The sequence below is a fragment of the Rhinolophus ferrumequinum genome, chromosome 21 (genome assembly GCF_004115265.2).
Source record: "Rhinolophus ferrumequinum isolate MPI-CBG mRhiFer1 chromosome 21, mRhiFer1_v1.p, whole genome shotgun sequence".
Taxonomy (NCBI): domain Eukaryota; kingdom Metazoa; phylum Chordata; class Mammalia; order Chiroptera; family Rhinolophidae; genus Rhinolophus; species Rhinolophus ferrumequinum.
The window spans coordinates 27,075,813-27,103,385 of NC_046304.1; the positions used below are offsets into that span (position 1 = coordinate 27,075,813).

Genomic DNA, 27,573 nt, shown 5'->3' on the forward strand with positions numbered 1-27,573 from the left:
ACAAACAATCCAACTGAAAAATGGGCAGAGGACCTGAAGAGACATTTCTCCAAAGAGGACATACAAATGGCAAATAGACATACGAAAAAATGCTCAACATCACTAATCATCAAAGAAATGCAAATAAAAACCCAATGAGATATCACCTCACCCTGGTTAGAATGGCTATCACAAACAAGACCAATAATAACAAGTGTTGGAGAGGCTGTGGAGAAAAAGGAACCCTCATACACTGTTGGTGGGAATGCAGACTGGTGCAGCCGCTATGGAAGGCAGTGTGGAGGTTCCTCAAGAATAGAATTACCATATGACCCACTTATCCCTCTCCTGGTATCTATCCAACAAATCTGAAATATTCATACATAAAGACATATGTGCTCCAATGTTCATTGCAGATTTATTTACAGTGACCGAAACATGGAAACAACCAAAGTGTCCTTCAACAGATGAATGGATAAAGAAATTGTGGTATATACACACAATGGAATACTATCGGTCAAAAGAAAAGATGAAATAGTACCATTTGCAACAACATGGATGGATCTTGAGATTAGAATGCTAAGAGAAATAAGTCAGATAGAAAAAGTAGAGAACCATATGATTTCACTGATATGTGGTATATAAAACTGAAAACAACAAAAGAACAAGACACACAAATGAAGAAATAAAAACTCATAGACACTGACAATAGTTTAGTGGTTACCAGAGGGTAAGGGGGAACAGGGGTGGTAGATAAGAGTAAAGGGGATCAAATATATGGTGATGGAAAGAGAACTGACTCTGGGTGGTGAACACACAATGTCATATACAGTTGATGTATTACAGAATTGAACACCTGAAATCTATGTAACTTTGCTAACAGTTAGCACCCCAATAAACTTCAAAAAAAAAAAAGATTATTGCAGCCCAAATGTTAAACTAACATTTAACTGTGTAACTTGAAAAATAAATATCATTTAAGCAATAGCAACAACTTTGAAAGGCTATGATATGTAAATTTTATTTTAAAAGTGTTACAAACAAATATAATGGGTTTTGTCTATTTTCAGGGTCCTATAGTTCTTAAAAGCAGAGTGTTATAATACTTCATAAAATGAGATCCTACTGTATCTGATGCCTGGTAACACTGATATTATCACTTACAAACCCCTCACTCTCAATTTTATGATTTGAGCAGATAGAATATAAAATGACAGGTAATTTTCTACAATTATTGCATTACTTATAATAAAAATATATGCCTTAAAGCCCTCAAAAATAAGATAGTCACAATCAGTTATCTTACATCAAAGTAGTCATTTAAAATTAATCTTATATAATTAGGATGACCATAAGCCTGATTTGCTTGGGAAAATCCTGGTTTCTGTCCACTGTTCTGGTATAACTTTTAGCAGCGCCCACTTTCACTCTCAAAAAGTCCTGGCAAATAATGGTTATTCTACGAATAGTCAATTACAAAATAATTATATTTTTAAGTTTTATAAATTTAGTGTTCAGTCTGGGACAGGAAATACCAAATGTCACTAAAATCTGGAAAATATGGTTGTCACAGTATAAAACAATCAATTATTTAAATAATTTTCTTCCATTGGGAACCAAAGTAAATTTTGTGAATGAACTGAAAAGTACTAAAAATTAGGAGCCAAAACATTATTAGATGATTTTGAAACCATTAAATCTAAATTTTTACTTTATTCAAGCAGTGTTAAGGTTATTCAAAGGAAAATGTCAATAAACCTAGAATTCTAGAATGAATTACACCATGTTTCAAAAATGTAGAAATAAATAACTGACTGAGCTTATTGACTTATCAACTTGACTATTCTGGAAGATGTATATTCCACACAATTTCTCAATGGGATAACAGTTCCAAAGTCCTTCCCTTAACATTATAAAATAACATTAAAAAATAAACAAATGGCTTAGATTTTAAAATTGAGGCCACTAAAATCAGACTAGTCATCTATAATTTGTTTCCTACCTGTGAAACTGAATATAATGATATGCTGACTCAGGATGCTGGCTTTTCTTTATAATAATAAAACGGGTCATTTTAAGAATTATCAAAGCTACATTTACAGAGAACACAAGAGGAATGTGAAAAAAAACACACAATCTTTTCTTCCTAGGATTTTCTAGGCAATTAGGAAGAAAGTAGGAAGAAATAGTCTGAATGGTAAATTCAGACTAGCCACATGAAATCAGCTTTCCACATCTGCAAAATATATCCCTATATCATCCCTCCTGAATGTTACTATAAATAAAAATAGGGCAAATTATAACTGTAGAACACTGATTTAGAAAAACTCAGAGAATCATATTCGTTAAATATATATACATATTTCATTTCACATATTCCTGATTCATTCACGCCACAGTGTGTGTTTATATTTTAAAGCAACAAGTCTACTACTTGTATACATTGCATCTCACAGCATCCATACATATGTATACTTTAAGACTAGTCTTTGGATTCCTGTTCTTCCTCTGATTCTCGTGACCGTTTCCGGGAATTCAATGAACCTTCTGTTTGCAATGAACATGTAGTAGCAACAACAGCATCTCTAAATCCCTGAGGCTGCAAGATGAAAAAATATATGTGTGTTTTAAGAACATCTAAAATAACAATTAGCCTTCCAAATATTTTTTAAGTAATTGATAACAGAGCTCCTTTATTCTTGGGATAGACATTATCAACCACTGTGAATGAAGAGGATAAACCTCATGGATAGATGTCCAAAACCAGGGCTGTAAAAATGTTTTATACTAGAGTATTTTATATATATTTATTTATACATATACATACACACAGAAATAACATTGCATTATAAAAATGTTCTCTAAATGACAATCCTAACTTCATGGTGATTCTATTGGAATAGGTAAAAGGAAGTAACATGTACCAATTAGTTAGATGTTTCACAAACTTATTTTCACAATTAAGTACTCTAAAGTTTTCCAATTAGATTACTTTAAAAGCACCGAGGCAGTGCAAAGACTAAGTGGATAATTCAGTTTCAGAATCTCTGTTTCTGTTTTTGTCCTTAAAATATGAGATGCCAAGAAAATATTTGGCTCAACACTATTGATAAATATGCATATTTCAGTTGAAGATGTGTGTTCCGTGATGTACAATTACAGGAAAATTAACATTTTAAAGTGGGATATATTTGGTGGCTATGACAGATCTACAGACCACAATGAGTAAGATTGGTGTTTTTTCTTTTCTGAAAATCTTTCACAAATTTCACTTTTAAAATCTTTAATATCCTGACATTAAGTATGACATGGAAAACACTACCCTACAAATATGTATCTCCTCTGTTCTTAAGCATAAATTTCAGTCCAATTGTGACTAAAATATTGTGTGTATATATACTAATATTGGGGGATATTTCTAAGTATCAGAAGCTGTCCTCAAAGAGGTTTGCTGCCTACAGAACTTAACAGAAGCAATTTGTAAATGCTCTCTTTAGCTCATTACTGCCCACCAATACCAAAATCCCACCCTAACCAAATAATACTGACTGTGATTTGAAACAGTACTGTAGATTCCTTCTGGCTTGGTGATTTGTACAATGTTGCCAACCTGCTTAGAGAAAAAGAATAAATATACACAAACACATGATCTCAATTAATTAATTCAGATGACTGATTTGATCATTTTTAGGTTTTTTTTTTTAACTATAATTCTATTATTTCTCTAAGGACACAAAAAGCAAAGAAATATCTGAAATACTCCCTTCAAAGAATAGCTATATGTATGCATGTAATTACTACATATAGACTTGTTTATGTTAAGGTGAAATTTTAAAGCAAGATAAAGGTCTAACAACTGGTTCAAATAAATTATTTTATACATGATGACATATTACTTATGCTTAAAAAAATAAAGTGGAAGAAGATATTTAACAAGATAGGAATATATTAAGTAAAAGTTATGCTGCATGATCCCACATTTATGAGTATGTATACACATATATATAGAAAAATTACTAGAAGTCTACAATAAAAAAGTTAAATTTTTATTACAAGGTAAAGGGTTTTTTTAATGTATATTTTTCAAACTTTCTGCAGTAATTGTGTTTTTTGGAGGTGTTATAATAGAAGTATTAAGACAATGTCTTGGGATATACATGAGGAACATAAACGCATACTAATACAAATAAACTAGGTAGACACATTCTTTCAAAATGATTATATGCAGAAAAACCACTGTCATGACAGAACAAGGTCAGAACAAGGATTTCATTATGTACTCTACAGAGTAGTAAATAATGTAAAACAGAAAGCTGAAAGTAGTTGAGAAATAAAATTCTAAGTTCTTATTAACTACATTTAAATACTATAACAGCACAAATATAAGCAAAAAATTTTAAAGTGTCTTTTAAAATTACTTTAAAAGTAATATAACTTACACACAATAGCCAAAAGGTAGAAGCAACCTAAGTGTCTGACAGATGAATGGTTAACAAAAATGTGGTATATACATATAATGGAATATTATTCAGTCTTAAAAAGGAAAGAAATTATGATACATGCTAAAATAAACCTTGAAGACATTATGCTAAGTGAAGTAAAGCCAGTCGCAATAGGACAAATATTGTATTAACTTAGAGAAGAATCATAGACTCTCAGAGTTAAAAGGTTATTTATTTATATATAATGTTGATTTGTTTTCAAAGACAATTCAAAAAGGACATCTTAGTTTATGATCTGTTACTCTTTTAATTTTGAAATTGCCCCTCTACACAGGCAAAATTTAATAGAGAAGCAATCAGAGACCTGGTCAGTTAGCTTAATGTTTTAGGTTTGTACTTTCAGGATGAAAACAGCAGCATCGAAAATGTCATATACACCATAATTGCAACTGTATGCATAAATAAAATAACTGCTAAGCAATATAAGAATAGTTGTTAGGGAGTGAGATTATAAATTTTTACAATGATTTTAGGGTTGATATTACTTTTTTAATGCAAAATGTAATGGAAAAATAGAGGCACGGTGTATTTTAACCCATCTTATAAAAATCACTCTTTTTGATTCAACAGAACAAAAATTAGCTAACCTTAGAAAAATTAGTATCTAAATCACCTCATATTACCATGCCCAATAAGGTACCCAGGTCATCCGACTTTTCTGAGAAAATTATTAAAAAGTAAATGAGCTTTTAAGAAGCATTTAGATGTGTACTAAAAATCCTAAAGTCAAATGGGCGTTAAGTATTCAGGTTGAAAATCTTCCTCAAATTTCTAGGTAAAAATAAAATGTTATATTTCATGTCTGAATCCCAAGAGATCTTTTTAAACAAGAAACTAAACCAAATAATCACTTGGCTCATGGCCCCAGCTGAAATGAAGCTTAACATATGGCTGAACTACATAGTTTGGGTCAGGAAGAAACAAGACAGAAGCACAGTTTGTGCTCTAAAGCTGAGTACACATACGAAACTCTGTGTGGGGGTGTTGATATATTACTCCACTCTACCACCAGATCTTCTTGGCAAAGAGCGGAATAATTCTGAACAATCTCAGCCTCATATTATCATGAATATGCAAATTGAAGGAAAACCCACACAATAAACAGGACAGAGATGAAAGCATTCCTTTTAATAACTGTTGGAATGCTATTCCATTATTAGTCAAAGGGTAACAATCAGGTGTTTCTGGTTTAGGATGGGGACTGGGTCATGAAATGGGATACTTAGGTTCAATTCTCAATATAAATGTGTCTAGTCGAGGTTTTTAAATTTCTGCTCAAATGGGAGGTGTTCATTTTCATAACTATTTCCCCCAGGGGGAATTTCTATTTCCTTCCTTTCAAGATAAACAGAGTTTTAAATCACATACAAGATTCTATGCAACTTTAATGATTTAAAGATAGCTGGTTTTAAATAATGAAGAACAAAACTATTTTAATTCTATTAAATGAGGCCAACTTATTCTGATTATAATAAAGTGTGCATATTACTTATCATATATCCACAGTCTGAAAAAAAAGAAAAACAGTTTGGAGGAAAAGGATTTTACTGAAACAGGAGGGTAAGAGCTATACCTTCAGATTTGCTGGCAATCAACATAATACTATAATTGCATTCTAGAAACAGCAATTATAGGAGAAAGGAATGGACTCTATCATAGAGTCAACTATAAAATGTAGGTACTACTACCTATTTCATAGAGGTATTTGGAAAACGAAATTTTATACATACACACAGTGCTTGGCATAATAAAGGCCAATTAATATTCAATAAATGGTAGTTATTGTTTACTACTTAATCTTGTGGGCCTTGGTCTTCTCACTGTTAGTGACAATATGTGTAAATTCTTCAAAGAATTACTGAAGGGATTACATGAAATGTTATTTATAAAGTGCCCAGTTAAATACATACCACAAGCAAGTACTCACTAAAATGATAGAATGGGACATAGGAAAATTTTTATAGAACAGTAAATTTCCCCTAAATCTATTCAATGTCAGTGGTCTACACCATTCTCCAATTTCTTGGAAAGGATTAGAAAGAAGCTGAAGTCATAAAATGGTTAACTCTAAAAAAGCAAGCATGGTTTTCTGATCTCATGGGTGCCTAACCAATGCTAACTCGGAGAATTAGATAAAAACAGCAAACTTCTCCTTCTGATAAGTGCATAAAAATATAAAATAAAACATCTTGTTCTGCTATTATTTTCTCATTTCTTAGATGTATTCTACCAATGAGTATTTAATAGACTAGTGGAAGACTACTATTGTATACTAGCTCAAGCAGAATTTCTAAGAACATTAGTAGTATGCACTTTGCAGAAAACCTAAATGTGGGAAAGTATAAGCAGTATATTCAAAAGACTCATTTGGAGAACTGTTGCCAAATCTTTACAATAGAGTTTGTTGCTGAGAAAAGAACTCCTTTTGTGAATCCAGTGTACAATGACTTGTTTACAGAATTGGGGGAATGGTAGTCAATTGTAAAGTACTATGTATTATATAAAAAAAAAAAAGTTACCTGAGCCCTGGAAATGCCATCTTTAAAAGAGACACAAACTGCATGAATTAGCTGAAAAGACGTATGTTAAGTGTGATCGATTCCGCTATGAGCCCAGAGTTATTAGTAAAACCTAACTTGGTGAGGCATGATTTTTTTCATTTTGTAGAACAAAGAAATACAGATAAAGAAACAGACAATATCACTGACCAGACCCAATATGTATTTAAGCAATCCATTTTTCCATCTTTGCCCACATGCTATCTCAATTTCTCCCTTTCATTAATAGCATTTCCAAACCAAGTTCTCTAGATTATACCAATTAATCTCAAAGCAGAGAGGCTGGCATAAATCTGACATTTCTAGACGTGTAGAATAAAAGATTTCTGCAGCCTTCAATTACCTATTTTAAAGAAAATAAAAGCTGGTGTGTTCACTTGCTCAGCAGCTTTAAAAACAAATACAAAGGTTTCATGCTGTCACAGTTTTATTTTAAAGAACAATACCAGTGAAAGTCAGGTAAGTAACTGAATAACAAAAGCAAGATAGGAAAATACAAAAGAAAACAAAAGTAGACACAATTTCATTTAAGAAATGTATTAAGCAACTAAGAAAAACCATCCTATTTTCCACATAAATTAGTCCTAAAGCTAACCTCAACCGTTTCCCTTTTGTCCCGATTTTATTCTTTCACTCCCTTCCAGGAACACAGAGTACCCACCTCCTTCTGCATGGCTAATAAATCATACTTGATTTCAAAGAGCTTTAGAAGGTAGCATTCCTTGGCCACCTACTCATTTCAGATGCACCCCATCATTTAAATATTCCAAAGAATTTCCTATGTAGCTAAATGTGCAGATAAAAATATGTTTCTATGTTTGCTCTAGGTGATTAAGGACAAGGTAACAAAAGCTTTAGTTCATAGGGCATTGCAGATCTCATCCACCGGACTAGCTCTAAGAAACTGGTAAGTGTTTAATGTAATTAACCCAATATTCAGAATTTTTAACTTGTTTCTATACTGACCTTTGCTTTTGGTCCCAATGAAAGATTAGCCGTATTGTAGCAGCATGTCCCCAACTTTCCCCTGAGGGAAAAAGAATATAATAACTGTATATTATTGCCTTACTAACTAAATTATAAATCTCTCAGAATACCTCTGACCAAACACAGTTTTACTTAATTTAACATAACAAGAGTATATTTGGCTTGAAAAAGCCTAGTCCATGGATAACATCCTAAGATTAATAGACTTTTACATATCTATGGAGATAATGAGATCATCATTATCTTCTATTTGCTTTCAGAAAACTTTATAGTTTGAGTTATCGTATTTGTCAATCTTCCATATCATTAGGACTACTTACATATTTCTGACCACCAGAAGAAAAGCAAAAACTCTCACAAAATATTCCTAAAGATTTTAGTAGAAAAAATCTTGAAGCACTGTGTTCTAAAAACCATGACTGAGGTTAGGAACAAAGTCACAAGTTTATTCACTGTAGTGTAATTTGTATTTAAATGGATTCACCCTTCTTCCTGCCTAAGACAGTGAGCCTTTCGAGGGCAAGAGTAATCTCATAAATACAGAGGGTGCCAAAAAAATGTATACACATTTTAAGAAAGGAAAAAACTATTAAAACTGTAATACTCAATATATACCGAAAACAGAAGATGAATACAAATCACATTTGACTTCTGCAGTTACAAGAGGTGCTCAAAGTGGTAACTATCAGCGCCCAGGCACTTCTGATTACGGCAAACTACTGCTTGAGCATCATTGACCTAAGTGTCCACTTGTATACATTTTTTTGGCACTCCTAGTATTTATATGCTCAGTACCGAACATAACAGTTGCCATATAGTGGATGCTGAATAAATGTTTGTTAAATAACTGAAAGAATCTAAAGGCACAGTATTCTGTGCTAAGATTCATCAGTGAATAAGACATAAAGTTTCTGCTTTCATGAAGCTTATAGTAGTCAATAAGCATCAAATGAAAGAGGTAGAAACAACGTGTTTAACCAAAAATGTTTATCTGATTAATTACCCACCCAATGCTGGTACCAGCAAGGCCTGATTTTTATCAATCTTTGTTGTCATCTGATTGGTTAAAATTACCTACAAAAACAAAATGTGAGAAAATTAGGTGAGTCTCCAAAAATTATCAAGTAAATAGTCCTGTGATTTTAGTATTCTGAATATAATCTAATTTAAAGAAAGACATATTTAGGTAATGAAAACTTTTCTGATAATTTAAAAATTTACTCATAAAAATGAGTAGTTATCTGAAAACATAATTCTATTGAACATACAACATTTTCTAACAGACAAGAACAAAGACGTTCTTATTGTAAAAATGGAAAATGAAAAATGTAATAGATAATACATAAAGGCCCAAAGAGACTATGTATAAATATTTCATAACTGGGAGCACTGGGGAAAAAAACCTTGCTTTTAAAATTTAAGTTTGTAGGGCCGGCCCGGTGGCTCAGGCGGTTAGAGCTCCATGCTCCTAACTCCGACAGCTGCCGGTTCGATTCCCACATGGGCCAGTGGGCTCTCAACCACAAGGTTGCTAGTTTAATTCCTCGACTCCCGCAAGGGATGGTGGGCAGCACCCCCTGCAACTAGCAACGGCAACTGGACCTGGAGCTGAGCTGCACCCTCCACGACTAAGACTGAAAGGACAACAACTTGACTTGGAAAAAAGGCCTGGAAGTACACACTGTTCCCCAATAAAGTCCTGTTTCCCCAATAAAATCTTTAAAAAAAAAAATCTTTAAAAAATAAAAATTTAAGTTTTGTATAAACCAATAGAAACAACCAGATCAATAGCAGCAACATGAGTAATGGTAATAAACATTTATGGAGTATGTAATACATGCCAGAAATTATGCTAAGTGCTTTACCTTCATTATCTTATCTAATCTCCACAACTACTCTATGAATGAGGTATTATTATTCCAGTTTAACATAGAAGCATTCAGAAGCTTAGAAGGATTGAGTCTGTGTTCTATACCACTGTGGCCTCTCTAGAATGAATATATTTATGCAACGGAGTATCAGATTCTTAATAAATAATTCAATGCTTACATTTTTAGGGAAGAAACAAATACAGTACTATGATTTATGATTTTACAAAAATAAAAAAGAAACTGAGGCAAAGAATTATGAGAAGAGACCTAAAACCATAAAGAATGTACAGTATAGATTAAGTAGAACTGAGAAAAAATAAAACCCAGTAATCAGGTCAAATGACCCCAAATTATGACTATACTAGTCTGCTGGTAATAGACATAGGTGTTACAGTACTGGCAGATGGCCCTCAAGTCCAAAAATATTGCTAGTTCTTTTGGATTAAATTGTAGTCTACAGCAAAGAGTCCATCTTTTGAAAGCAGTAATTTTAAAGTAGAGAAAACAAAAGTGTTTAAGGCTGACTTAATACAGTAAAAGTCAGATTATCTGGCTCCTTCTTACCCCAAATTCTCCAGAAACAGTTATTTTAAATATTCTTCCAATACAGATCTTCCCTCCAGAAATAAGACAGATACTACTGCAGGGTGAAATTGATAAAAAATGTCTATGAAAAGCAATGAGAAAAGGTACGTACTCTGAAAAAGTCATCAGTTTTGTAAGAAAACTGAGAAAGAAAAGGCTGTTTGGCTATTCCCACTGCAGTGTGATAACACTAAAATTTTTCTTTATCTACAAAGGAGAAATCTGTAATCCATCTAGATCTCAATTAGGCACCATTTTGATGATATCACTTTCTTCTAGTTCCCCTCCCCTAAGTGCCATAGCGGTTTCCCCATGTATTATCTCATGTCAGGAATTTTAAACAAGCTAAGCAGGAATTTAAATTAGTAATTAACTGAAATACATGACTAAATGGCATCCCCAACATGCTGAATAATACCCTTTCCTGTACAAACTACCAAGTGTCTAAGCTCTAGCAACTGAGATATTTACTTACATCAACATTTTTTGGTTAGAGGTGCACTATCCAATTCTGCAGCCATTAGCCACACATAGCTTTTTAAAATTAAATTATAAAACTAGAAATTCAGTCCCTCAGTAGGATTAGCCATATTTCAAGTGCTCAATAACCATTCAACTACTGTATTAAACTGAATGTTTTCATCTTTGCAGAAAGTTCTATCAGATAGCACTTGTTTAGGGAGTATTTAGTTCATCCATTATGTATCTTGAGGAAAATGTAAATAAACATACTGCTTACCAGCTGTTCAACATCCAAAATTAGAATTTGCTCTGTTAGCAAATACTTATAAAATAATTACACTACTTCTGCAAAAATGTTGGGTTTACCAGTATACAAATGAAAATTGTGTGATTACTCCAATCTCCTAAAGAATGAGTCTTTAAAATTGTGAATTATCCATCAGTTTGAAGTTATTAACTTCATTGCTTTAAAAACACTTCGGCCACCCAAATGTCCTTCACTGATGAACAGATACACAAAATGTGGTATATCAAAAAAATGCAAAATGAGTCATAAAAAGGATGCCAATATATGCCATAACATGGATGAATCTTGAGAACATTATGCTAAGTGAAAGAAGCCAGACATAAAAGACCCCGTATTGTATAATTCTATTTATATAAAATATCCAGAAAAAACAAATTCATAGAGAGAAAAAGCAGAATAGTAGGTTGTTAGGGGCTGAAGGAAGGATGCAATGGGGAATGATGGCTAATGAGTTAGGGATTTATTTTGGGGGTGATGGAAATGTTCTAAAATTAGAAATAGTGATACTTGCACAACTCTGAATATACAAAAAAAAAAAACCCGAAAACCCTGAATTGTATACTTTAAAGGGATGAATTTTATGGTATGTTAATTATATTTCAATAAAATTGTTCTAAAAAGCATTTCGGCTAATAGTCAAATAAATGCATCTCTAAAAGGAGTCTCTCCACATCAGCTTAACAAAGATTTAAAAGACAAAGTTGGTAAAGATGTGGGAAAACGTTCTGGAGGTAATTTGATAGTATTTCACAAAATGTTTAAAAACAGAGATACCCCTTTGGCTTAATACTTTCAGGAGGAATAAACGGACAAATGGACAAAAAAGCATATATAAAGCTGTTGATTGCAGTGTTTTAAATGGTTAAAAACTGGAGCCAACTTTACAATCAATAAGGAGGCTGTTAAAAAACTATGCTACAATCATACAATGGAATACTTGGTAGCTGTTAAGGTAACAAGCATTGTATACAGAAAGATGTTTACAATATTTTAAGTGAACAACAAAAATATTGCTTTGCATAATAGCATACATAATATCTCACTTGAAAAAAATGTTTATGTATGCATAGAATAAGTTTGGAAAAACGTACACTAAACTCAATAATAATCTCTGGGTAACAGATAATATAATTGCTTACTTCCTACATTTTTGATTGTTTAGAACTTTTTTAGAGCAAGCACTTACAACTTAAAATTGTAAAATATATTATCAAAGGTCATACATGCCTCTCTACATGCTAACTGGAAAATTAAAAATTAAGCAAAGAAGAATTTATAAAATAAGAGAGAAAAGTATGCCCTCAACCCCACAAATTCCTATCTCTCTAAGTAGCCACTGTCATTGTTTTGGTTCTTTCAGATCTTTTTCTTCATATATATAAACATAAATACACATATATAATTTTAATTTTTCTCAAAAGTGGGATCACAATAATTTTGCAACTTGAATTTTTTCACTTAATCATATCTTGTTCCATGTTAGTACATGTATATTTAATTATCTTCATAAACACTGCATAGTATTCCATGTTATTGATTGGATTACTGTTTTTAATCAGAAAAAATAAACCTATTTCTGTTCAAGACAAACAAAAACCTAAGGAATTATGCAACCTATTAGTCTCGAGTGCCCTCTATTGGGGGCTTTTCATTGATATTAACAGAATGCTTAAATTACAAATTAATGGCAAGAAATAATTCAAAGATGAGACACACTTTTCAGCATATGGCAAAAAAAACCCTAACACCTGAAACTAATTTTAAAAAGCCCTAAAAAAAATAATTCAAAAGAGATGAACTGTTAAACAATAAAATCTAAAAACTCAAAAGAAAATATGTATTTTTTAAATGATTTTTATCGAAGAGTTATTTACTTATGATGTATTACAGGTATGTGCTAAGGACTCTCTAATCAGGGTAATGACAAGGAAAACAAGTTAAGCAGTTTGACCTCCTTTATTTACCAACTAGCATGTATATTTATGTTAGTGGTGGCATGGGGCTGCAGAGTAGGAAGTGATGGCAAAAAAGACAGTAGAAACCAGTTTTTATGTCACTCCTTTTTATCTCTTCACTCTGAACTTATCTTTACCTCTCTCTTCACATTTCAAATCTAGAAGAAGTAGCTCTACTTCCACATATCGTGGTTGTTTACACTATGTAATTTTCCTATTTGTCTGACTGTGATTATACACTATGTAATAATCAAAGACTCAGTTAAAAGAAAATTGAGAATGTTGGAAGAGGTTACCTAAAAACCATCAAGTAGGTTTAGACAAAGAAAACACTGCAACTACCAAAGGTGGTATTTCTTCATCCAAGTCTAGTTTTAAAATATGGCATCTTGATTATGCTTATTATTTTCCAGAAAAACTGATACACAACACTTATGACTGGAATTATTTTTTCATAAAAATGAAACCAAAACAAAACTACATTCAAAACTGTGTCTATATGATTTGCTTTTAGTCAGGCAAATTCTACTCTGCTATTTCTAGACAATAATAATTTATATGATCTTAACTTTATTATAAAATTCTCTTGACTAATAATACTTACAGCTAATCTGTGATTATTTGCAAGGCTGATCATTTGCTGGGCTAAGCCATTTAGTAATCGAGTACGAAGGGGTAGGTCATCTAGGTCATGACGAAAAGGAAAAGCAATACCATCCACTATCACTAATCGAACCTAAATACAGAAGAGATAATGATATTAGGTTTGGTATTAAAAATAAAGTTAAAATGACATCAAAAAAGCGTAGTCTATTGCATTAAAAAACCCTTAATATCCAGGATTCTATACCCAACTCTACAAAGGCTTTATTTTGGGTAATTATATATCTATTCATCCATTGCTTTTTGCACTAATCACCAAAAGTTAAAATGACTCTGGTTTGATAATTTATCAACTTAAAAAAGTGATTCAACAAAAAGAAAAGGGAGCAATTAAAATTTTCTTACCGTTTGCCACTTACAGAGTCTTTACAGGGGTATTTTACATTGATAAAAAAGCACTTTCAAAGCCTTAATATAAAACAGGTTTTTCAATTAAATACATCAATTTTACCTTCAGGATTCTTTTGATGTTAATAAAAATAACTCGTCAAATATTGCATCATAATACCTTCTTCAAAAACTTAATAGTATACTTTTCCCCTTTAATTTTAAATATACTATAGGGCAACTAACCCTTACAGAACCTGTTATAATACAGACTTCAGCATGAGGCAGGTTAATCTTGAATTACAATAAAAAAGGTTTACTTATAGATGATAAATATTTTCATGACAGTTTCATTTTCAATATAATCCAAACAATGCTTCTACAGTGAAGTTAAAGTAACGTATAAACCTTAGATCCAAGAACAAACAGAATCTGGAAACTAATCATCCTAATGCAAACAAAAAAATCTACAAGATTATGTTTTCTGTCTAATAAGGATTAGGCTAAAGAAGAGGCTTTTGTGAAGCAATATGTAAGTCAGTCATGTTATACCTTTTATTTAGAGTATTCATTCCCTCATTCAGTAAATATTTATTGGCACCTACTATGTGCAAGTCAGTTATAGGCACTGGGGAATGAGACAAGGTCCCTGCTCTCTGGGAGCTTATGTTCTAGTTGAGTAAGGGATAATTAACATGCAAACATATACATAAATAAGATAATTTCTGATACTGATAGGAGCTCTGAAGACACTAAAATTGAGTGAAATGACAAGTAAGTAGATGTTGGGGTAAAGGGAGGCTAACTGAAACTAGATGTGAGGGAAGACATCAATGAAAAGAACAGAGTCCTGGATAAGAACTTGTAGGAGGGAAAGACAACCCACGTAGAGGGAATAGGAAGGGCAAAGGCCCTAAGATACAAACAAGTTTGGCATGTATAAGGGTCAGGAAAAAAGTATTGAGGGGGAACGGTAGGAAATTTTATCAGAAAGGTACAGTAGCGAACTGGAGCCAAATCCTACCTGTTGCTGAACCAAGTTTTCAGAAATTTTGCAAATCAGTCATTAAATATGGCTATTAAATATTAAACTACATAAACTTATGAGTAAATAAATTATATTAAAATATAGATACAAATAAGTAAAATATGGATAATAAAGACTGAAAAGTCATTCCTTCCTAATTATTTTATATTATACTATTATCTACATTCTTGAGATTATTTACATCTATTTTATCTTTACAGTAGAAATACTACATAATGATGTGCTACTGTACATTGTTTCTTCTCTGCTCCATGTTAAACGACATCACATTGGTAACTTGAAATTAGCTATAATAGGAGGATTTTCTACATGGAAATCAGCTACTGATCAGGGCTCGATTTGTTTTGTTGATTCTCTAGACTTTTAATAAAATGATGGGGAAATGTCACAATCAAATTGACCTTAAAAATGTATTGTGTCCATACCCATTACATTGTGAATTACACAAAAATTGACGAAATATTCTTTTACTATTAGAAAACTAATCAAATAACTAGGTATGATCATTAACTCAAATCAACAGAAAAATATTCCACAGGAAATCTCCATATAATTACAGGTCTTAACCCCAGGGTATTTGCACGGAGCCCCAAATACCCAGGGCATCCAACGACCTCTTTGCTCGTGCCAGAGGAGCTGTAAGGCCTAACCTCCAATGGACAGAGAAGAACAGAAATAGCCTATTTTTCCTCTACACAGTCCAGATTTTACTGAAAGTGGCTAACTTACAAAGATCTGGACCTTCTGCTAAGTGGTAACTGTTCATACTGACAACTTTTCCCCAAGTTTAGGGAGGAAGTTCCTGGATATGCTCTGGTGAGTTTCCTTGGTCTCTCAAAAGGGAGAGTATGTTGAGTAAAAGAAAACCAATGAATCACAAAGTTTGAGTGGGTAGGATGAAACAGGTTTTGTCGTTTAACTCATAAAAGCTCAAATTAAAAAGTTACCAACTGTGGATTTTTTTAAATAAAAATTAGGAATCCAGGAGAGAGTCTTAAACTCTTTCATGTTCCAGAAACATTTTGTATAGTACACTAATTCCCTTCTCCCCAGCAATTCCTTCCTTTGTGCAACTGTCAAAGAAGAAATTTTGGGTAAATGGACCATAGGATGACACCATTTGATATTCCTTGTAGTCTTATTATTCACTGGCGCTAAGAGTGGCTTGTAAGAGATGTAACATACTCAACCGTATCAGAGACCACAGACAAATTGTTCAAACAATGTAGAAAAATGAAAAAACTGGAGGATGTACCAAAATACTGTAGTGTCAGCAAAATAACCATATTTTCCATTTTCACAAAATAAGGATCAATAAAAACCCCAGAAAGAAAGACTGTAAGACACAAAGATTGTGAGAAGCATTTAAGAACATACTCCCTGTCATAACCAGCCATCAAGATTCCGAGTCTCTTTTATTTCTTAGGGAAAAATCCTGATGTAAATGAAATACAAAAAAAAATCCTATAATAGTCAAACTTATGGTCCATATTTTGATAAAAATACAGAAAAAACTTTACAACCAGAAATAAATGGTACAAAATCATTAAACCACTTAAAAAAAAGAAGCTAATCAATACAGGAAAAAAATACACCTTTGTTGTCTCACTTTCATCACATTTGTTAACATGAGCAAAAATATCAACCAGCATTCATGTTAAAAGAGTACTTGTTCATCAATGACTTAACTTCTTTGCTGAATTGCACAGCAATCAAGTGCTTTAGTAGCTTGATTTTTTCCAAATAATATCATAGGTTCGATATGGATATATAAGTTTAGCAAAATTCAAATTAATGAAAATACACTGGTGGTGGGAATGTAAAATGGTTCAGTGACTATGAAAAACAATTGAGTGGTTCTTCATGAAGTTAAACAGAGAATTACCATATGACTCAGCAATTTCACTCCTAGGTACTGTATGTACCCAAAAGAACGGAAAACTGGTACTAAAACAAATATATGTACACACATGTTCACAGAAACACAATTTACAGTAGTCAAAAGGTGGAAGTGGCCCAAATGTCCATCAATAGGTGAAAGGATAAACAAATCGTGGTGTGTATATATATATACAACAAAGTATTATTCAGCCATAAAAAGAAATGAAGTACTGACACATACTACAAAGTAGATGAACTTTGAATACATTATGCTAAATGAAAAAGCAAGACAAAAAAGGTAACACATTATGATTTCTTATATATGCAATATCCACAAAGACAAAACAGATTGGTGGTTGCTAGGGATTTTAGGGGAAGGAAGAGGAAGCAACTCAATGTGCTTAGGAACAATGGACAGCACTTTAGAAATCACCAACAAAAAACACAAAAAGGGAAAAAGCATGGTATTAAATAAACTGTGAAGAGGACACTTGTTTATAGCATGAGCTGAAACAAGGCAGAGAATCACCTTGTTCAACCTCAGCTGAGAACATGTGTGTTGGGACACTAAATTTTTTTTGCCACTCTACACTTGTCCACTACTATGCACTGAATTGTGTTCCCACAAAATTCGTATGTTGAAGCCCTAATCCCCAACATAACTGTATTTGGAGATGGGGGTTCTAAGAAATTAAGGTCAAATGAGATCATCAAGGTGGGGCCCTGATCTGACAGGATCAGCGTCCTTAAAAGAAGAAATATCAGAGAACTCACTCTCTCTTGCTTTGCCAGGTGAGGACACTGCCAAAAGGTACCTTCTATAAGCCAGGAAAAGAGCTCTTCCTGGAAACAGAATTAGCTGGAACCTTAACCCTGGACTTCTAGACTCCAGAACCGTAAGAAAATAAATTTTTGTTGTTAAAGCCAGCCAGTCTACGGTATTTTTATTATGACAGCCTAAGCTGCCTAATATATCCATGAATGACTATGAAAACGCTGTGAATATTGATTTGGGGATTAGAAATAAATTTTAATGAGTAGGTGAATTTGCAATTACGGAACTGCAAATAATGAGCATCAACTGTACTTAATAGTGATAGACTGAAAGCTTTCCTCCTAAGATCAGGAGCAAGACAAGAATGCCTGTTTTTATCACTGTTATTCAATATTGCACTAGAAGTTCTAGCCAGAGCAATTAGGCAGGAAAAATAAATAAAAGGCATCCATATTGGAAAGTAAGGCAGAAAAATCTCTTCAGAGATGACACAAACATATAAAAAAGCCTAATTGAAAGTAATATTGTACATCAACGGTAATTGAAAAATGAAATTTTTAAAAATTAAAAAAAAATCCTAAAGAATCCACAAAAAACTACTAAAATTAATAAACAATTTAGCAAAGTTGAGGTATAAAAGACCAACTTATAAGAAACAGTTATATTTCTATACACTAGCAATAAACAATCCAAAATGAAATTTTTTAAAAAATTCCATTTACAATAGCATCAAAAAGAATAAGATATTTAGGAATACTTGTACAGTCAGAGCTACAAAACACTGCTGAAAGGACATATTCCAATTTCAACATACTACAAAGATACAGTAATCAAAAGTGTCATACTGGCATAAGAATAGACTTATACATCAATATAATAGAGTCTAGAAATAACCTACATATCTATGGTCAACTAATTTTTAACAAGTATGCCAAGCCCATTCAATAGGGAAGAATAGTCTTCTCAACAAATGGTGCTAGGACAACCGAGTATCTATCTGCATGCAGAAGAATGAAGCTGGACACTTAACCTCAAACTATGTATAAAAATTAACTCAAAATGGATCAAAGTTCCAAACAAAAGAGCTAAAGCCATTAAACATGATGGAGTTCGGGACATGCTACCACAAACCATGGCACCTTGGCATATTGAATATCTTAAGTTGAAGGAGCTGGAGAAACAGCAGAAACAGTAAGGTTAGTCTGACCTTTTCCCTTGATCTTTTTCCCTGGAAAGCAAGACATAAATCTCCTGTTTGAAAGTACCCTCCCTTTACCAGGAGGAAGGGAGACATCCTTATCACCAGAAATAACAAATTTAGAATTGAGAAGGCTGTATAAACAAACCTTTTAAAACTAATCTTTATTTTCCAAGTTACTTCTTCACAATTTACCACTTCTACCCCAAACCCCTTTGTCTTATTAACTCTTCACAAAAGTATTGCCCAACCCCTTTGTCTTATGAATTTTTCACAAGTTCATTGTTTTTGTCTAAAAGATATAAAAACTTCCTGCTCTGGTCATTTCTTTGGATCTTTATTTTCTTATAAAGGCTCCCACACACATGTAAAAATTCAACACATGCTTTTGTCCTGTTGTGCTGTCCTTGTCAGTTTAACTATCAGACCAAGTCAAAGAGGATCGAGGAAAACTTTTTCCTCTTCTACAAACTATCTTAGGAATAAAATTTTCATGATCTTGGATTTGGGAATGAACTCTTATATAGGAGTATGACACCAAAAACACTAGCAACAACCACCCATGGATAAACTGCACTTCATCAGGATTTAAAAGTTTTGTGCATCGATGGACACCATCAAGAAAGTAAAAAAGAAAATCCACAGGATGAAGAAAGGGTACTTACAGGAAAACAAATGACTTTTTGAAAAGAAAATGGGCCCTTAGGAGAACAGATGGGAGATCTGATAGTTTTGTGTCAACGTCTATCTTGGAGAAACTTCCACGTGTAATTGAAAAGAATGTGTTCTGCTATTGTTGGATGAAGTAGTCTGTAGATATCCATTACACCCAGCTGCTTGATGGTGTTAAGGAATTCAACTACTCGTATGTCCTTATTGGTTTTCTGCCTGCTGAATCTATCCATTTCTAATAGGTGTCGAAGTCTCCAAATGTAATAGTGGTCATCTATTTCTCCTTGCAGTTCTATCAGTTTTTGCCTCATGTAGTTTGATGCTCTGTGTCAGGCACATACATGTTAAAGATTATGTCTTTGGGGGGAATTAACCCCTTTATCATTATGTAATGTTTCCTTTGTATGAAGTCTACTTTCTGAAATATAGCTACTTCCATATTCTTTTGATTAGTGTTAACCTAGTATATCTTTCTCCAATCCTTTACTTTTAATCTACATGTATCTTTACATCTAAAGTGGGTTTCTTGTAGACAACATATAGTTGGGTCTTGTTTTTTGATCCACTGGTGCAATCTTTTTAAAGGTCAATTTGTGTTACAGAAAAATTATTCTGACATTTGTTAAAACAGTAAGGAAGACATTATTCAAGAATATTGCAATAGGGGTATTACAATAGAGGTGAGAGATTGGGCTGAATCTCATACACAACAAAGACAAGTGGGGATTTATAGCCAAGGAGCAGGGAAAGGGTGTCAGTGAATAAAAAATTACTAAGAGAAGACATCAAGCGTAGGAGGATTCTTGTTAAACTGACCTAACAGGATTCTTGCTAAAGGCAGGCCAAAGACGTGTACATCAAAGATGGGGAATGAAAAACCTGACATATCAAAGGTGATCAGATAGTAAGGGTGATTCTCTCTAAACTAACTTAGAAGGATTCTTTTCTGTTATACATGCATGTTGACAGCAACATTATTCAAAAAGTGAACTAGGCTGGTAAGGCCAACGATAGGATGTAGGTCAAGGTCAAGGCCTATTCCAAAAGAAGGCTCAGAGGAGGTTGACTAAAGTTTGGTCAAGAAGAGTCTTTGTCATATGTAATGTTTATCAAAATTAAAGGTATATGTAACCTTTAATATTACAATTCTAATACTTAGCATTTATCCCATAAATGCACTCACAAATGTACACCAAAAGATAGCGTAAGGATTATTTCCAAACCATTGTTAATAATAGCATCTAAAAGTTCAATAGAGGATTGGGGAAATAAATTAAGACTACCTACTTTAGCCCATTTTTATTGTAATAAAATATAAAATTTACCATCTTAATCATTTTTAAGTGTACAGTATAGTGGTATTAAATACATTTATAATCTTGTGCTAGCATCCTCAGAACACTTTTCATCAAAACTAAAACTCTATATCCATTAAACAATAACTCCCCATTCTCCTCTCCCCCCCAGGCCCTAGCAACCACCATTCTACTTGCTGTCTACGAGTTTGACTACTCTGGATGTCTCATAAAAGTAGAATCATACAGTATGTCTTTTTTCATAACCGGTTTATTTCAGTTATCATAATGTCCTCAAGTTACCCATGTTGTGGCATATGTCAGATTTAGATTTTCTTTCCTTTTTAAGACTGAATAATAGTCCATTTGTGTGTGTGTGTGTGTATACACCACATTTTGTTTATTCATCCATGAATGGACACTTGCGTTGCTTCCACATTTCAGCTACCGTGAATAACACTGCTATGAACACAGGTGTACAAATATCTCTTCAAGACCCTGCTTTTAATTCTTTTGGTTACATACCCAGAAGTAGAATTGATGGATCATGTGGCAGTTCTATTTTCAATTTTTTGAGGAACCACCATACTGTTTTCTACAGCAACTGTACCATTCTGCATTCCCACCAACAGTGAAAAGCATCTTTGTGAAATGAAATACGCAGCTGAAAAAGAGGAAGGTCTATCCATACTCGTATGTGCTAATACAGAAAGATTTGCAAAGCACTACGCCAAAATGCAGAACAATATTAAAAAGTATAATCCCATTAACAAATGTTAAAAATGGGGAGCTAGATAGTACACTAAGTATAAAAACTTATTTTGAGAAGACACAAGGAACTATGAATAGTGGTCAACTTTGGGGAGAGGTACCGGGAAGTAGCAGCAGAAAGGAAGTTTTATTTTTCATTTTATACTTCTCTATACAGTTTATTTGATAGAAGCTATTCCGCAATTACTGGAGGTGAAACCTCTTTCTATATTACTTCAATTTCTTACTTTGGGCATAATATTGTAGGACAAGGAAGGAAGAGATTTTCTGAATTGGCTTATACAACTGTACTATTCACTTATTTTTCATGCTAATCAAACACCTCCAAAGATGCTTGTTCAGTTATATTTCGGTAGTTTGAGCCATACCTTTGAGTGTTCTGAAAGGAAGTCTGGAAGGAGATAAACTTGTGCCAGTAGCTCTGTGTAATCACGACAACGAAAACAATAAATATGAGAAAGAATATTTTCAAGAGTGAAATCCTCCAAAGCTTTTGGGTGCTCTGAAATAAACAACAAAACAATCTCAAAATAATTAGTTTTACTTGTTTTGATATATTGGTGTTTATAGGAAAACAATACCTTCGAATAACAAAATGGTTCACTGCGATAGTGTCTTAAACAAAATTTGGTTTTGTTACTGTAACAAAACTCTTTAACTGAAAGATAAAATTATAGTAAAATTACTATGAACTATCACTTCATAATTCCTGTCCTCTTTATTTTTACTTTTCCACTGTTTCCTTACATACAAGGCTATCTAGAAATTGTTCATATATATACAACTAGTTTAATGCCTGCCTTTTCATATTTCTAGTTATAGGCTTCCATTGAATAGAAATAATAATGAAATTTCTCTTTCTTGTTTTTTACACATTAAGAGTTAAATGGAAAAATGTTCAAAAGAAGCATTTTTCCCCTTAAATGCTGTAGTATAATTTGATATTTAAGTAGAAACAATGATATAAAATGAAATTTCCTACTTAGACCGGATTTTTAAAAAATAACTAGTTTGGCTCTGTACATATTTCAGAGGGAAACCAGATAAAAATTATTGCATTTTAAAATATACTTAAATGTTAACATTGCAAGAAAACATTGCCTATTGCAAATATACATTCTAAAAGTTTATTTTTAACCAAAAAAATGACAGCTTAATCACATACTAATCATTAAAAGCTTCATATTGCAGTTCTATACCTACAATATTTATAATAAGATTTTAAGTTAAGACACTATTACAAATACATATTGTGACCTGGGTAGCTTTAAGGACTTTAAGTAGATATACTGGTCATTAGTTAAAAAGAACACCTAGTACTCCCATGAAAATAAAAATATCCAGCTGATTACACGCATTTAAATGGAATGTAAATATTTGTGAAAAGTATTGTTTTTTTAAAACTTCTAGAGAAAAGGACTGCATATCTAAAAAATAAAATGAAGCCAAAAAAAAAAGGCAAACCAGAAATCATTTAATTTTACAAGTAAGTGAAAGGAAAAGAACTTGAATATAAATTACCTTTAACTTTTCTTTTTAAAAAATCGCTATTTCCACATAACAAGCGCAAAAAAACCTTTCCAAACACTTTAGCAATACAATTAACAGCCATGAAGTCAATTACATACTACTCATCGCCCCATAAGGTCAATCAGCTTAATATTCCAAACATTTGCAGGCATGGTTTTTCTAAACTACCCTTGGTTTTTGGAAAAACCAGAACAGAAGTCAACACACACTGACTGCATTAAGACAACACTTATATTAAAGTGTCCAACAAGATTAGTTTATACCTGACAGGTCAGAGTATGATTTGAAGTCATACATTGAAATACAAACACAAGTTTTGCCCCAGAACTCCTGAAGTAAGAAGTGAGGGCCATAACAGGGGAAGAAAAGGCTTAATCTAGGTTGTGCCATTACTCATATTGTAAGAGGAATATGAGAATTTAACACTACTACACTGTCAAGTATTAAGCTTCACATTACAAACGGTCTTTTGCTGAGGCTTGAGATGAATACAAATGCAAATTACTTTTATTCTACAGAAAAGAGAATCACTTGCTAACTTACCCTCTCCCAAATGTGTTCCTGCTATAAGCTGAAGATGCTGAATGCAGGCAGTAGCAAGGTCTACCACTCTATCAACCATAAAACTTCCCTCTGTATCAATAAAAACTGCTTCACCTTCCACTCCTCCAAAACATTCTGGTATCTGCACATCTACTGCCAACTGCATACTACAAAGAGAAAGAAGTCAAATGAACAAATCATCACAATCTTCTAATGCAGTGTTTTTCAAACTCCAGATTACCACCATTAGGTACCACTAAATATTTTATAAATGCAAAATACTAGCCCAGACAACAGAGATGGCTGACTTTCCATGGCTCCAAATATATATGAATCAATTGATGCTTGCTTTAGGGAGAGAGCGTGCCTATGAAATCATGAGTGAGGAATTTAGTTGTTTTGGAACTGGAAATGGAACCCTTTGTTATTATACATAAAGCTACTTTCAAACATTTGACTTTCATATGTATTCTCAAGAATTAATTATATAGTAAAGCAGAAGACTGCTTATTTACCCTAATGACATTACAACATTGCAAAAGAAACATTTTGTTTGTTTCTGTGAATTTCTTTTTTTTTATTAGTTTCAGGTGCACAAGACAAAGTAATACTTAGACATTTATCATTTATATCTCTCACACTGTGTGAACCCCCTCCCCCCAAAAGAAACATTTTTTTATATCCAAGTAACTGTATCAATTTGTCAAGATGGGGTCTTAAAGTAACACAAATGGTTAAGTTGGTTTTTGATGTGTGAACACATACACAACAAATTATGAACACACATGTCTTTTTTGGTCTCCTGACTGTAGACCCATAGCACAACACTAATTACATCAAGTGTTATTAAGCCCACCCTTAAAAAGGGAACATTTTATTTTACCATAATTGTGTTTTTCCAACACCTGGGGCACCGCAAATTTCTGTTATTTTGGTTAAGGGAACTCCACCCCCAAGAATATTATCTAGCGCTGAACAGAAGGTAATTATGTAGCTCTGGGTATGCTCCCGCTCAAGAAGGTCCAGTGCTGTACACGTCTTGCCTGACTCAACTGTACCAGCAGGTCTTGGTTTATTTGTGAGGCATTCTCTTCTTAAAATTTGCAGAGTTTCTAAGGCTTCTTCTTTAGATATACCAACTTCTGAAAGTAGAGTAAGAAAAAACAAAACAAAACCCTGACTTTAGAGATTTAAAACAGTCTAACACGCTATATTGGGTTGCCTTCGTTAATTTTAATTTTTAGATAACGAGAGTGCTGCCACGGGCAGAGAAACATAAAAAGGTAACATTTCATTTACTACTTAATCTTTCAAATTAATAAAAGCATTTATGCTTTCTTAGTCTTCACATACTTAAAAGATTTATTTATTACCTCAGAAACAGAATTCAAAACCCTAAACCTGTAAAGCATTTCTGAGTACTTACAAGTGTCTCGGGACGTAGAAATAAAAATGGATTAGCAGTCAGTCTTTTTATTATCTCTTTTGGTTTAATGAAGCTATAATTATCTTGCTCTCATAAGGTATACAAAACTATTTTTCAGAAGAGAATGAAAACGGTCTCTTTAATTGCATAAAACAAGATGCAACTTTAAGAAATGCATGTGCATGTATTATTCATAATAAAAACTTCGTGGAAACAATGGCATGAAAAATTCATGTATCATTCCAAACTATTTAATGAGAACAATTATTCGATGCACAAATATCTTAAACAATACATTTATACTTTCCTCCACTACACAATTTCATTCCTATCTGACAATGTGGCCTGAAAAGAGAAAATAGCAATTACAAAACAAGCTGCTAATGAAAGAAATAACGGTGAGGATGTCATCACTTGTGAGTTTGATATTTCAGTGTTTCATTTGGTAAGGATATGAACTATAAATCTGGTGCTAACAAAAGACAATAATGGTGATAAGGCAACGAAAATCGTATCCAATTTAAGAACCTGAACTCTGAAGTCAGATTATTTGGGTTTGTAAATCCTGACTGCACCACTGACTATACAGTCACCATGTATGGGCAAGTTACTTTTTTGCAAGTTACTTTTTTAATACACGTAGAAAGCTTGGTAGAATTCCAATGCCATCCAAAATGCTCAATAATTGTTATCTATTATCATCGTTAAGACTACATTTTTTTTTTGGTAAAACCAACTTGAAAGAAAATGAGCCCATCAAACTTTGGGGGACACAGTGTGCAGTGTAGCGTAAGATACAAAATAGTTAACACTGGGTCTACAACATTTATTCTTGAGTGGTGAACTGAAACCTTATTTTACATTGTTAAGGGCAATGACTTAACATTCTTTCTATCTTAATAGTACAGGTCTAGGCACATCGTAGTGTAATGTGAACTGTGAGACTGACCCCAGACAGCTTCCTTTTTCTATACCTCAGGATGCAGTGGTTTCCACCAACGTATTATCTACAGTGTTCTGGAAATGTGAGGTTTGGGGTTTTTTCAATGAATTACATAAAAGAAGCGATGCCTTCTTTCTATTGCTTTCTCCAGATTCTGGGGATTCTACTCCCTTTCTCATTCTTAGTGTTTCTGGTCCTATCACGAATCCTGCATTTCTCAAAGTTAATCCCTCTCCCTTGGATTTGAAAACAGCGAAAATTAAATAGACTAGGTTCCAATCGTGGCTCCACGACTTCCTAGTCCAGTCCGACTGAAAAGTTACTTCACTTGCCCAAGCATCAGTTCCTTCATCTATATATTGGACATAATCCACATTAACAGAATTCTTTTGAGTATAAATAAAATAATCCTCAGGGCATTCAGCAGGCACTGACAAAGAAAGCAATTAATAAATGTTTCCAAGACCACAGTTCTAACCATTCAAACCATGTTTAAGTGGAGTCAATGAGCTTTTTCACTTTGTAAACGCAGCCAGGGGCGGCAACAAAATCTGGAGATTGGGCTGAAGCCTGCAGGCGGGAGAACAGAGATGTAGGCGGCAACACGGCTGCCAGTGTGCCTCAGCTTGCCGGGAGTCGTTACCTTTGCTGAGCTCGGAGGGTTTCACTTCTAGGACTTCCTCAGCAGTCTGAAACCCTGCAGACACCAGCTTCACCCGCACCGCTGGGGACAGTGGGAAACTCACTAAATCCCGCTGCATTTCAAAGCCCGACGCCTACGCGCGCAGTCGGGCACAGCTAGAACTACTACACCCGCGGGGGCCCATCCCGCACACCGGAGTCCGGCTGCGCCGTGTGACGTCAGGCGTAAAGCGGAAGGGGCGGGGTCTGCGGCCTGGCTGCACCCGCGCGGCCTTGGGCTTTGCAACTCAACGGAGTCAAGCTAAGTTTCTGTATGTCCGCACCATTTCTGTCGTGATTCTTCCAAATCCCATTTAGGGTTTCCCCATTAAATGTATATCCTGACAGTAAAAAGACAGATGGACACAGCAGGATGGAGAGCAGGCCCAGTGGGCCCTACACACTACATTTCCTCACCCCCGCCCTGGCCCGTTGGGTGGAAACCTCAGGGTTGTTAATAGGAACGACCTCTCTGAGTGGGAGTAAATCCCACACACTGGTCAGTTATCGGTTTGGGGTATGGAACGGCCGTATAAGGATTAATCTGTATCCGTATTACAGGGTTACAGTTTCTTTGGCTCCTCTTGCCCGCTGTCCCCCTTGCTTGTCCCCCT

At 33.7% G+C, this 27,573-nt stretch overlaps 1 protein-coding gene across 2 annotated transcripts; it reads right to left on the reverse strand.

Moving 5' to 3' along the window:
- Nucleotides 1-991: 991 nt before the first annotated feature.
- RAD51C (RAD51 paralog C) lies at nt 992-27,130 on the reverse strand. Of its 2 annotated transcripts, none has more exons than XM_033091893.1 (9): nt 26,922-27,130; nt 24,793-25,051; nt 23,910-24,076; nt 22,205-22,257; nt 13,811-13,942; nt 9,034-9,100; nt 8,006-8,066; nt 3,529-3,589; nt 992-2,578 (listed from the first exon to the last, which is right to left on the reverse strand). In XM_033091893.1, exons 1-9 carry the CDS (start codon nt 27,037-27,039, stop codon nt 2,462-2,464), a joined length of 1,035 nt encoding a protein of 344 aa, XP_032947784.1. In that variant the 5' UTR covers nt 27,040-27,130; the 3' UTR covers nt 992-2,461. The 2 variants fall into 2 exon arrangements, with proteins under 2 accessions (XP_032947784.1, XP_032947785.1); XM_033091894.1 differs by having other exon boundaries at nt 22,205-22,338; nt 26,922-27,053.
- Between the last annotated feature and the right edge of the window lie 443 nt (nt 27,131-27,573).

Coding starts and splice junctions, on each gene's coding strand:
- RAD51C (XM_033091894.1), bottom strand. CDS start 27,039: ATGCAGCGGGATTTAGTGAGTTTCCCACTGTCCCCAGCGGTGCGGGTG. Junction 22,339..23,909: donor AGGAACACATTTGGGAGAGG/GTAAGTTAGCAA, acceptor TGTTTATTTCAG/AGCACCCAAAAGCTTTGGAG. Junction 9,101..13,810: donor CAAATAATCACAGATTAGCT/GTAAGTATTATT, acceptor TTGTTTTTGTAG/GTAATTTTAACCAATCAGAT.